A 13,515-nucleotide genomic window follows, 5' to 3' on the forward strand; every position below is an offset into this window, starting at 1 on the left:
TATTATAATACAATGTATGAAACTTAATTGAAAAGCGTAGAAAGATAATTTGCATGAAAACACCAAATGTTAAAATACAATGAATAGAATTTGTGTGAAAAGTATAAAATGATAATTTAAAAATAATCCTCAACTTGATCACCATATTAACATTTTTTCTTATTAATCCCTACATAGCAAAATAGTTACAAATATGAATAATCTTTAATTAATTAGCTTTGACAATTTTTTAACCAATCAAGAAAATTTAAATCAAAACATATATGTTTTAACTAAAATCTTTTAAAAATTATATGAATAACTAAAATATATATTTATAAAAAACAATCTTGGCACTTAAATAAATAGAATAATTTTTTTTTAATAAAATATTTTTCTTCCTGTAATAACATAACAGTAATAATCAATATTTATTAATTATCACCAACTATAATTTCTAATATATTAAAAGCAAGATACTAATGACTGACCTATACTTGTTATAAACACACTGATAATAGTTGCTTAACTTTGCTTGCTTTAAAATGAATGCTACAATGTAAAGTCTACTGCACATGATCATCAAAATGTGTGGTATGGAGGGGCAAGGACATCATTTCCTACTAGCTTGAAGTAGGAGATGAATAAGGTACTACAGATATAGTACATTTAAATATAGTCAGCAAGAGATACAGACATGGAGACAGGTCTCTATCCCTGAACCCAAGTTCGTGGCAACTAAGGCACAAACTGTCAAAACTCCCATAGTACATATGAGCCATGAGATACAAATTGGTATAATGACTTTGAGGAAACCATAAAAACATGAATGGTGTTCTATTATTATCCAAAAAAAATACTGATGAGAAGACAGATCTTGTAGCAATCTCTTCTTGCACGCCTGCAAAGGCTAATATGAAGCTTCGATTTCATTGAACTAAAGAATTTACATGCAGGTGATGATTCAACAGTTATTCACTCAATTGCCTAATCCCAACATAGTTTCTGATTTGGTGCCTTACAATGCAGATTTGAAAACCCCAGCCTATTCTCATCTGCTCTGAGCAATTTTGCCCCGGAGTTCAGACTTGTAGAATCTGTAGAGAAAGAAATAGATTTGCGAAGAACGTTTATACAATGTTCTTGTAGCACATCTTGTTTCTGTTCAGAACCAATAACAAGCTTGTGCAAGGCTTCTGCCAACTGTTCTTCATCTGTTAGGCCATACCCAATCACCTCAAGTTCCTGCAGATGAGAGAATGTAGCCATGGAATATCAGTTGCACGGACCTATATTGTATTCAGCACTTCAACATCTAGACTCTAAATAGAATCTAGATGTTAGGAATGGAGCCCTAAGACATTTAGTATACTACTTCCAATGAAAATCTCAAACCCCCCTAGAAACAACAGTTGTAAATGTGGTAAATACATAAATCAGAATCTGTTCTATTGCAATAACTGATGTTTCTGGTTATCATTTATTTTAGTATGTATTCTCTATTTATTAAACCCTCGCATACCTGTGACTTTGTTCTGGCATAGTATGGTGTTAGACATGGATTCATATCCTTTAGCATCATATCTTCTTGGCTTACTGGAGTTGTGGGTTCACTGGTACAAATTTCCTTCTATGCAAAACAAACATAGTGCCACATTGATAAATAACTTTGACTGTGAACAGATGACAGGCAAAAACATCTTTCATGCATGATACTGCATTGTACATGTTGGGCGAGCAGGAAAATAAACCTCAGCAAACAATTACTCTTCAGAAAATACTGGAAATCACATTCCTATGCTCAGCATTAATCACTAATTGCTCAAAACATTACCAACCATCTATTTTACTTCTCTGTACATGATGCTTACGTTGAAATTCTCAGCTTCCTGATTAAATACTGGAGTTTTGGGGGTGGCAACATGTCCATCAAAATATGCCTTCATTGCATCTTTGTCAGCTTTCACCTATTAGCAAAAGAAGCAAAACGAATTAGCCTATGCAAACCAATAACATCCAAGGCGAACTGTTCTTGTATAATCTCCAAACAGTCAAGATTTTTCATCGCTAATTTAAGTTGCAAATAAATCAAAAAACTATTTAATTAATAAAAAAAGTTAAAAACCTTTCATACCATGTAAACTCAAGAATGTCAGTGCCAGATTTGAGCAAACTTATATTGAATAATTTGGCGAAAGCCGATAATTTTACTTAAAGCAATTTTTAACTCTTTTAGAAATGTCAGTACTATGTCTTAAGTAGCGAGAGCCAATCATTTTCTTTAAGCAATTTTTAACTCTTTAAGAAATGTCAATACTATGTCTAAGGGCTTTAGTCTGTCATTATGCCAAGTATTTTTGTTATCACGTAGATGCATACGGAGCTATTTTACAATGGACTTCTCATGTTAGAGTTATACTCTTACCATTCTATTGGGTTTCAAGATTCCTCGTAAGAAAATATCCATTTCAGGCTACATTTTACTTTTTCTGATAATGGGAAACTCAACCATAACTTTCATACAAACACTATCATAGTTTTGGAAAGGCAATCTCATCCCAGGAACAACATTTTGTCTGCAAAATTTCTGAACTCCTTACCGGCTATATCTCTACTTCAATTAATTTTTTCGTCACCCATTCCACTTGGAAGTTGAAGATGTTCTTGGATTTTGATTGAGATCAAATAATGTTTGATAAAAAAAACCTACTTAAATTGGACCTTAGCTTTTCACGCCTTGCAAAAACTTCACTGAAATTTTAATGTCATCAGATAGTCAAACTTCACTGCAAAAAGCATCTAGCCTGCTAAAATTACTAACAAGGTTGCAAAAAACAGTCATGGTACAGTAAAGTACTCGACAAATATACAAGCTGTGTGGAAATGTAAAATTTTGAAATGATATACTTCATGGTGCATGCTTGCGGCCATCATCCTACATCATGGATAAAATTGCATTTTTCCACAAAGTTTTGGAAAGGGGGGCTGCGGGACAGGTTTTGGGTTCAAGGAGAGTCTGGGGACTATGTACCAAATTTTGGGGACAAGGGAATAATAGGTAAATTTGTATCGAATCATTGTGAACCCATCTTTCCAATTATTGTATCTCCACTATATAGGTATGGGCCAATAAAAGACACTCCATCCTTAAACGTATCTATTCTGAGGTTTATGGTGTTTGGATTTCCAAAACCTACTCCAATCTTAGATGATCTTTTAGAGTTACCATCATCATGGTCTATCTTGATGTGAATGTGTGAGAATGCCTCTAAATTTTTTTGAAGTAAAACCATCAAGTTTGTGTGTTGAACAACTATGGTCTTGTGTCTTATATCAGTGGCAAGTATAGGAGGATATAGGTTAGCCTCAAGAGATAGGGAGGTCTGCTCTTCTAAGAAATAAGGGCATGATAAATTTGGCCCTTACATGGCTATGATTGAGTCAAGGAAACCTGCTAAATTTGTATTAAATGATGATGATGATTAATTCAGCCCTTTTAATCTAACAGGCGAGAAACTCTTGATAGGTACAACTGATCTATCTTTTCTATATATGTACTCGAACCTGTCTTGAGATTAGGACAGAATTCCTTAAGACCCCCTTTCCCAACTGTGAATCATTGACAATAGGTATTATTGAATATGGTAGGGTGTTTTCCCCATATATCTATTTGGTGGATAGTGGCATGCTAAGCTTTATGATTGGTAGCATGTGAAAAATGTTGTATACTCGATTGGTAGGATATTGTTTAATATAACTACTATGGATTTAACTTTTGTCTATTAAACAACACATTTCCGAATAACAACTAAATAAAGTGAATGGACATTGATTACTTTATCAGTTGGCATTGTTTATGAATGTGTTTGGATAGACACCGATTCATGTGGGTTCATGGTGTTACCTATGTTGTGATAATTTGACCCCAAGACCTATAGGAATCTATGAGTAGGTTTGTGGATCCCTTATTGTGGTATGTAACCAAGTCAACCCACCCAATGTTGTCAATCCTTTAGATGTCCTGATTACGTATGCTTGTCTATAAGATGGCTCCACATGTTAGAACCAAGTCTAATACAAGTGCAATTTAGCCAACTGTCCCCAATACTGTTTAGGTGACAAATGCTAGGAGCTAACCATTGTATCTTAAGGTTTAGTGAGCTAGCCTTGGTATGATAGGGCTTAGCCAACCTTCACCATTACCATGCAAGTGATAGATGTCAAGAGCTACCCTATACCGAGTTGGATCGACTTTTGCCAATGGCATGGAGGTGATAGATGTTAGGAACCACTAACTCAAATGGTTCAACAAGTTGTGGAAATCTCATTAATGGCCTTATGTGATGTGTGTTGTTACACTTACACCTTACCCAACAATAACCACAAGGAGTATGGAATGCTTGAATCATTACAACTAGCAAAGAACCGAATGAAAGGATGGGACCCATAATGTAGTGTGGGATGCACCAACATTTCTTTTTGTAGTTGGGATGTAATCAAAAGGCAAGTGTCATGCAATAGGTCACATCCATTTCTTCTTGCTAGTTCGTCACTATGTATGTGTGAGTTAATCACTTTGTACTTGTGTAAAAATGGTCTCATGAGTTGTGCACATTGTTAGGCTTATGCCCTTGCCAATGAAGACAGCAAGCGATATGGGATGCTTGCTTGTCATCATAGATGGTAATAGATTGGGAAAAAGGATGGGACCTACAATATGATACGAAATGCACCTACATTCCGCTTTTCAACTAGTATGTACTTAAAGGCTTATGTGTTGGTGAACTAGATAAAGGGGAAGATGCTTGCAATAAGGTCACAACCACTTACTTTTTGCTAGTCAAGCTCTATGTGAACATGTGATGCTTAGGTTATTCACATTGTGTATGTTTGATGCATGAGCTAGTCACACTTGATATATGTGGTGCATGCACGAATTATAAATTGTGTATATGTGCTATATGTGTGAATTATACACACTGTGTATATGTGACACAAGCAAGAGTTAGCCATGCCATGCATAGATGAGGTATGCTTGAGCCAACCACTTTGTGAACATGAGATGTTTGAACGATGCGGTTCCTATGTGGTTTTATATGTGTTTGTACACTAGAGTAATATGGAACAATTGCTCGATTGGAATGTGTCTATTATCATTCTATTGTAATTGGGTTAAATTAAAAGCATAAGCTCAATGAGTAGTTGTGGTTTAAATGAGTGGTCAAAGATTTCATCCTAGATGTGAGGATTTAGTTTCTCTATTATTGCAGGTGTGTGAACTACAAAACCTTTGACTCCCAAAAGGGATACGTATGCAAGGCGAATTTGAATGAACCCTCAAGGTATGGGTCTAGGTCTAGGGATAAACCTAATACTTTGTGAGAGCTTACCATATTTAATGGGAGTGCCTAAGATTATGACATAGAGTTCATGCCATGATTATTGATGGCAAGTTTACCAATCTAATGCTTCTGTATTGGATAAAGGTCGCTTGGTTGATTAATTTAGTTATAGATGTTTTGAAAAAAAGTAGTAACCAAGGTGAGTATTACATGTAGCAAAATCCTTATTTGTTCTATGCAACGTTTTAACGTTTTTGGATTTAATATGCTTGTTTGGCCACTTGTTTTGTGGTTGTTTGTTTGAACCCTTAAGGCTTCTAGTTTATAGCTTAGCTCTACTGAATTGGTGCATGTCCACCATTTTTAGTTGTACTTGATTGTTGTTCATATTTTTATTCCATGTTTGAGGGCCCCAATCAATCCTTCACTTACCTATCAAAAAAAATTGGCAGCACTTGTTATCCTCCAACATGCAACTTAAAACATTCTTCATGAGATTCGCCCTATGGTGGGGTCATCTCATATTGCCACCAAAGAACTTTTGTCATCCCAAATATTGCCACACTAAGATTTGTGAAAGAAATTTTGGGCACAAATGTTCTAACCAACACTAGTGTCCTCCCTACCAAAGTGTCAATTATGGAGAATCCCAATTAACAAATTGGGAGCCAAGATTTTGAATGAGGAAACTAAAGAATAATTTTTAAGTCTCATCTTTCTTTGGGAGGAAAACATTTTATCTTTTGGGTTTAAAAAAAGAGATGTTTGAAGCAAATGCAATCCAAACTGGAATTAGAAGGTTGAGGTGAAGTCTCTTTGCCAAGAAATTTAGTCATTTTCTAAGAAGAAAGCAAGTTTGGCCACATGCTATCAATCAAGATTCGGCATAGTTCCTGGATGCGTTATGAGTCATCTTGCAAGATGGATGCCTAGAAATTTTGAGGCTTTACACATTGCTAGCAATTCCCAAAGATAACATAATTCAAGTCAAGAGGAGAACTTTCCTTGAGACAAGAATAGAAGTGGCTACTAGGGTTGATAGATAGCAAATCCAAGCCTCTTAATGTGTTGATCTATCATAGTGTTTGTCTGATGTTGGTTTTGATGCAGGTTTTTTTTTGCTAAAGATGCTTCTTTTGGCTCTCATTGGGCTTTTTTTGTATGTATTGAAAGCAATGCCTGGATAGAAGTGTCTAGTCCTATTCTAATGGTTTGATGGTTTAGGTTGTTTTATGTTGTGACTTTTTGTCTTTTGTTGTCTCCAAAATATTTGGAGTCTTTATGTCTTTGCACTTAAAATTTATGAGGGCGAGCACTAATAAAGAACCCTCAATTTACTTACAAGAATATATTAAAATCAATTTATGATTTTATAATATTATTACAAAAAATTGGTATGCAACAACATTGCAAATCATTCCCTCTTTGTTGGATTGGTCAAGTTTCAAAATGTGGCATATCATGATTCAATGTGGAACAATGGTCCTTTGTTTTATAAAAAGTGTGCTGTCTTTGTTTGCCCCTAGCTCCTATTTTTTATCCAATTATTGTCTGTCTAACTAAAGCTTTCAATATGGGACCATATGTATAATCTCCAACTAGTTATGAGGGATCTTGGTCTGACAAAGAAGCTGGTTGAAAAAGTTGGTGCATTTATCAGATTTGATGAGGAGCTCTCTATCTCTCAATCTAGATTTGTGAGGGTGTGTGTTTTGGTGGACTTATCCAAGTCCGTCTTCCACAACCTCAAGCTTTGTTCTTCTCAAGGCTTTTGAATTCAATTTATCTACTTCAAGGGGCTCCTATTTAGATGTTTTCAATGCAGCCAATCAGGGCACAAATTTGTGGAGTTTTGTCCTAAGCTTCCCTTGGGCTCCTACACTTTGTAAGCACAAAAATGGATTCCAAAAGCAACATGCTTGAATGTTGATTTTTTGAAAGTTTATATTGAAATGTCTCCTGTTGCACATCTCTCCCCTTCAATGGCTAGCAATGTAGAAGTGGACAATCATAGATGTAGGTCCCCTATCTCAGGCAACTTGGACCAAATTGAGGGCATCTCTCCTATGGCCAATGAAGATGTGTGCATGAAGGAGGCCAAGGTGAAATATCCCTAAAATTATGTTTGGATAATGCACAAATATATGTGTTTGGATTCCTAGGATTTATGAATAATCTACTATCCCTAAAATTATGTTTGGATAATGCACAAATATATGTGTTTGGATTCCTAGGATTTATGAATAATCTACTACAAATATTTATGAAAACTGAGCAACACTTCAAACCCTCAGATAAATGCAAATAGTTACAAAATATGGAGTACAAGGATCCAGGTTAGTTTAGCCTGGATAATCAACAACACTAGTAGGTTTATTTAATTTTCAAAACCAAATAACTGAACGATAATCACCTAGAAGTGACAACCAGTGCCTACTTTAGGTCTTCCTCACACTCCTGATCTGACTTTTATACTTTGTGTGCATGAGGATTTGGATCTGCAACTCTGAATGCACTATGGTGGAACAGAATTTCCTTTTACTGGCTGGATGGACAGTTAGGGCTCGCCTGAGATCTGAAATCCATTCTTTGCTGCAGACTCTTTTGAGTAGTGAATGGAACTCCTGGGAAGACTATTGCTCAACTGTAGCCTATTGGGTTTGGTGCAGACCCAAATAAGGGTATAGTGGAAAGTAGCCTTGAAATGGCTAGTTACAAATCTGGCCAGTTGAAAGGTATTGGCACCTTGATTGCTGATATGAATCATGAATTCATTGTATGGGTCTGGAAATTCGCCTGCGTTGGGTTTAGCAGTCCTCAAAGTAGATGTGGTTGAGTGCTCCTACGGCGGCAATTTGCAGATTTAAGGTTGCAGATTTGCTGATCGCTGTGTATTAGTGTCTAGCCTGTTATTCACTCCTAATGTTGCCTAGAATCCTGCACAAGACCTTCAAAAATACCCAGCTAGGCAATAGGGGTGGCCTGCAGCCTGTTGTCACTTGTGAGTTGTGATTGCCTCTCCAACACTCCTAGGATGGCATTACAGTATTACACCACCTAATATAGATCCACACTAGGTTACAAGTGAATTCTCAAATGTGGAAATGCAAATTGAATGGAAAGTTTGATTAGAAAAGGTCGGGGGTTTCATCCAAGCCCTGATGTCTACTAGGGTTCGCATCCCAGCAGCACAATCTTGGAGGAATATTCCAAAATCATAACCAAACTGTAGTCTATCTTGCCCAGCTCTCAAATAATAAATGTATACTTGTTTGATTTAAAGTTGGCACCCAAAAAAACAATCCAGGGGGGCCAAACTAAAAAAGATACTATCATTTATAAATTAATATTAAATTTTTCAAAGTTGGGGCCCAAATGAGAGTCTGAGTCAGCCCAGAAAAAAATATTATTGTTATATATATTCATTAGTGTTTAAAAACACTTTTAAAATCTGCTGAGTCAACCCAGCTAAGGCAGGGATATGACACAAGGTAATAGTGCATCGAGATTCTAAAGATTTTTGATACTTGAAAGAAGCTAATTCTCAAAGGGAAGAAGCAAATATATTGGTCTCCATAGAAATCCTCAAGAAAACTAAGGCAAACTGTGGATCCACAGGTAAATTCAGAGGAAGGAAGAATAAAGCTAAAGGACTATGCTAGGAGGCATGAAACATAGTTAATAAGGGTTCTTAGTGGACTATAGCGCTTCTCCTGCCTTGCAAGGGTAGGAGGTTGCATTTAGCACACTATTGAATTCTCTTTGTTCCTTGTTGAATTGCTGTTTAGGAGACGACCTTTCTAGCCTTCTGAGAAATTGTAATGATAGGCATTTTGATTAGTTCTCAAATTGATAAGCCTCTAGGTTGAGTCTTTCTCTTTTTCTAATTGTATGTACCTATATAAATATATATATATATATATAAACACACAGCAACAATCTTTAATAGATCACAACTAGAAAAACTAGAGTCTAGAAATAGAATTCATTGGAAGCAAACCCATGTACCCAAATCTTAAGGTCTTGTCTTGGCTAATTGCCTTGCTTCGTGTAAGTACTCCTTCCTCTGATCTTTTAAAGGCAGATGCAAAAACAGACAAAGTAGATCACTTAATTTATGGGGGTTATAAATAATATTTCTAATGCCTTGCTTCGTCTAAGTACTCCTTCCTATGATCCTTTAAAGGCAGATGCTAAAACATACAAAGTAGATAACTTAATTTATTAAGGGGTTATAAATAGAATTTCTAACCCCCATAAACTCCACATTACAAAATACATCACCAGCTAAACTGATCATGTAATACATCACCATCTCAACTAGTGATGTTTGCTAGGAAAGGAAGCAAAATGATCATCAACCACCCAATCAATGATGTTGGTTGGGCGAGAACAGAAAAGGAACTTCACAAATGCAGTCAAGGATGCACAACAAACTAAAGAGCAAAGAGAGAATCACTAGCCCAACTAGGGATGTTTGTCAAACAAAAGGACAATGATGAGGCACAATGGATGGCAAGAAGAGGGACAAATGGATCAAAAGGTTGAAAGAAGGTTCATCTACAAATGGGGGCAAAAAGGAGGAAAGCCAACAACTTGGCAAACATTGCCACAAAAAAGACCAAACACCACTCTTCAATAAGTACTTAAGCCAATCAACCCCCATCTCAATACGAAAGCTAACTGCGCCTACAAGCCTTGACAAAACAAAACATACTAAGGTCATCTTCACATTTATATACACAAACTACTATAATAAGGTTGAATAGCTCATTTTCGACATACTCCATAACCTAAGATATACTTATCCCTTTTAGTCGTTTGGGATACTTTGCAAACTAGCACAACTTGGTGGCAATAGATGCAAGAGTGAGTTTGTTTCTTATTGCAATTAGTTAACCTTAAATTTAACATTTCTCATCCATCACTTCAAGTCCTCAAATACTAGCAAGCAAGTGAAAATGATGCTCTATGAGCACTAGAAATACATGGTACTTTTCAATATAGATTGCCAAAGAGCTTTTGCTTGGATTCTAAAACAATCTAGAAACCAGATTTGAAATAATTATAGATGTATAGATTCTTGTATCACATTTAAAATGGCAGTTCCATGTTGAGTTCTTCAACAGTTGTCATCGTATTGCCAAGAAAGCCAGCTTATGCTTGTCTGTCAAACACTCTGGGATGAAGTTAAGCATAGTTGTACATCATAGAAGATTAAGAAGCTAAAATAAATCAATGGATGCAATCAGAGGTGAACCCAGGTATCTGATTAAATACATTGACAAAATATTTTCCATTTTAAAAATTAAATGCAACAAAAGCAATTTGAAATCTTAAGGAAAATATGGCGAAACGCAAAAGAAAATTGTAATACAAATGATCATAGCTCACACTCAAAGTGGGCAGGTATCACAACAAATAGCCATACAAAACTAAGTTTGCCGTTGTTTCTGAGCAGCAAGACAAACCTACCTCAGCAAGGCCCTCTGCAAGGGATTTAAGCTGTTCTGTGAGAGAGGTCACCTGCTCTTGAAGACTGGGAATAACAAGGCGAGCTTGCTTTAGCTCTGTTCCCTGTTTCTCTAGAAGCTCATGCAGTTGAGAAGAGTCCTTCTTAGATGATGGAAATGAGCTTTTAAGTGCTTTTATTTCATTTTGTTGCTTTGAACACAACTCCTTCAGCATGATTCCCAAGCTTCGTAACCCCTCCACCTGCTCAAATGCAAGGAAATCATTTTTAACAGAAATAAATAAATTCAGATTCAGGAATAGCATTTCAAAGTGTAGTAAAATGCAACTCAGTAAATTTTTAAAATGATGAACAGCGAATAAAAAGGTTTATGCACCATTAAAATGATAGCTTTAGGATAAAAGGTCCTATCCTTCACTTCATTATGGTGAGCAAAACCTGTTATATTTCAAACTCCCCAACCCATGCCGGGTGCACCGCAAATGTGAGAATCATCATCATCCCCGGCTTACTGAATAGAGCGCACATACTCTGACGTGCATCGAGCACAGGCTGGATAATCTGTTCCATCCACTGTTGCTAGAGTGCAGAATTTTCAAAGTGCAATTTTTCCTTCAAACCCCTCTGCATATATACCCTTATATAGACTCTTTTAAGGAAATGAAGGTCCGAAAAAAACCATTTCAACTATGAATGGCATGTTGTTGATTTTACCATCAATGATGTGGGGAAAGCAAAAGGTTTCATTCTAAGATAGAACCCAAACAGCATATAACAACCCAAAATCAGAAAAACAGGGGAACCAAAGGAAACTGACGTATGAATATCCTGGAGCTCAAATCTCTGCATTCTTTAAATTTATTTTTTGATTTGAAGTGGTGGAGTTATGTGTTCTAGTCTTAAATGTCAGCTGTTGAGAAATTTTTCACTAATATATATACATTTCTCACTTTGGACCGGATGATTCATTTAAAGCCGGGATTAGAGCTACTTGCAGGAGGATGTCCGCCAGCATTGAAAAAAGTAAATGCCTAACAGTCTAACCTAGGCATTTCCATAAATAGGAATTTTCCTAAGATCTTGGATTAAACAAAAACTCACTTTTTCCTGATGAGTACAAAGACGCTGAATAGGTATTTACTATTTAGTTGTCCTCCAGATATCCAAATGCATTCCACGGCATTTAATAAATAGTACGCTAAAAGGTTACCCAGTAATCTTAAAGACCGACCTACTTCATGAAAATGCACAAAGGATCAATTAATATACGGATCATGCTACTCAGTGTCAATTAAAGAAGTTTTTTTCAGCGACTAAACTAAACTCATGTCATCATTTATGCAAACAGTGTACGAGAAAAGAAAGCAGAGGAAAAGAGCTGACCTCTGCATTCTTACTTGCAAGCACGGTCTGCAGCTCCTCTATTTCAATTTGGTACTCTCTATTCTGCTGCAAAAGTTCTTGCTCACTCTTAAGCACCACAGACAAAGGACGAGTGACCTTTGAGTCAGTTAACATTTTCTTCTGAGAATGGCTTCCGGCAGATTTCCCTGAGACTTTATGCAGCAATTTTTCCTGTAAGCTCTTGAATTTATTAGCCTTGGCCGAAGCTTTCTTTAGATCCTGTGCAATGAAATCCGCAGGAATAACAACACAGTTGCCACTATGAGGCAGAGGCTTGGCCTTGGTGTCCATAAATTTCTTGACTAGAGAAGTCATGTTGGGGTGATCAGGCTTGCCTTTAGATTGGCAGGGAGAGATACAAGATTTCGTCTTGACAATGGCAGAGGATGCTTTTGAAGTGGGCAGTTCCTTCCTAGATGAAGACGAAGAAAAGCTTTTGTCTTTGGAGGTAGAAGGGGAAGATGTGTACCTGTTGCTGAGGCTCTTTACCAGGCGCTTCACAGAAGAGCCCCTCCGGTCCCCAGAGCTTACTGTGGTACAAGAACTGTCTGAGTGATGGGAGGAGACAGAGGAGCGCCCATCCATCGGAGTTGTTATTATGTTAGGCAAAGCATTGCTTTGATATCGATTACTGCCTCTGTTCGCCATTGCCGCAGCTGATCAAAAACAAGAAGAAACTACTGGAGTGTATGATTCAACAGCTGTAGAGACAAGATTATTTGATCAAGGCAAGAGACATATCATGTCTGGGAGGTAGTGATTAGAAGATGTAAACAAAAAGGGTATTTAGAACAAGATTGGGCAAGAATGTTGGGAATGGGAACGGGAATGGCATGGAAGGAGCAGCAGATGTTTTCGAGGCAGATTTGAGAGGTTTCAAGTTTGAGCGGACTTTTTTTGGTACAATCTTGTGAGATTCCGAATTCAAATTTGATGCCGTCTTGAAAATTTGGAAGTGGAGATCACGTTCTCCTTTTCTCCCCGCCCACTCATCAATCATTCACTCGTCAGTCTCCTGCCACTTGTCACTACTTCCTAGCCTTTCATAGAGGGGTCCTAGTGTAGTGGTTCCATGCTGGGTCTAAATTTAATGGTCATATGGTTGTATTTAAACATTTCAATCATAAAATATATTTGAAATTTTGAGGATGTCATAGAGAGAAGATTTTGGAATAAAAAAAATTATAAATTATTTGTGTGTTTGAATGATAACTTAAATAAATAATCATCACAAAATAATTGTTTGACAAACATAGTCAATCATCAAATCTAGATCCTAATTTTAGGATTTTTTTTTAACTTATTTGAGTAGTTATC

General features: G+C 36.5%; 1 protein-coding gene across 4 annotated transcripts; it reads right to left on the reverse strand.

Annotated features, from left to right (window-relative positions):
• Window positions 1-620: 620 nt before the first annotated feature.
• LOC131038573 (uncharacterized) lies at window positions 621-13,139 on the reverse strand. Of its 4 annotated transcripts, none has more exons than XM_057971064.2 (5): window positions 12,178-13,139; window positions 10,848-11,036; window positions 1,851-1,946; window positions 1,502-1,606; window positions 621-1,224 (listed from the first exon to the last, which is right to left on the reverse strand). In XM_057971064.2, exons 1-5 carry the CDS (start codon window positions 12,844-12,846, stop codon window positions 967-969), a joined length of 1,317 nt encoding a protein of 438 aa, XP_057827047.2. In that variant the 5' UTR covers window positions 12,847-13,139; the 3' UTR covers window positions 621-966. The 4 variants fall into 4 exon arrangements, with proteins under 4 accessions (XP_057827047.2, XP_057827046.2, XP_057827045.2 ...); XM_057971063.2 differs by having other exon boundaries at window positions 1,502-1,609; window positions 12,178-13,138; XM_057971062.2 differs by having other exon boundaries at window positions 10,797-11,036; window positions 12,178-13,135.
• Window positions 13,140-13,515: the final 376 nt, after the last annotated feature.

This window comes from Cryptomeria japonica, chromosome 10 (assembly GCF_030272615.1).
Source record: "Cryptomeria japonica chromosome 10, Sugi_1.0, whole genome shotgun sequence".
Taxonomy (NCBI): domain Eukaryota; kingdom Viridiplantae; phylum Streptophyta; class Pinopsida; order Cupressales; family Cupressaceae; genus Cryptomeria; species Cryptomeria japonica.

What these genes read in the sequence shown, in the direction of transcription:
- LOC131038573 (XM_057971061.2), bottom strand. Translation starts at nt 12,846, where the DNA reads ATGGCGAACAGAGGCAGTAATCGATATCAAAGCAATGCTTTGCCTAAC. An exon ending in TTGCAAGTAAGAATGCAGAG is followed by an intron (nt 11,037 to 12,177) that starts GTCAGCTCTTTT and finishes GCATTTGAGCAG; the next exon opens with GTGGAGGGGTTACGAAGCTT. An exon ending in ATGCCAGAACAAAGTCACAG is followed by an intron (nt 1,225 to 1,501) that starts GTATGCGAGGGT and finishes TCTCATCTGCAG; the next exon opens with GAACTTGAGGTGATTGGGTA.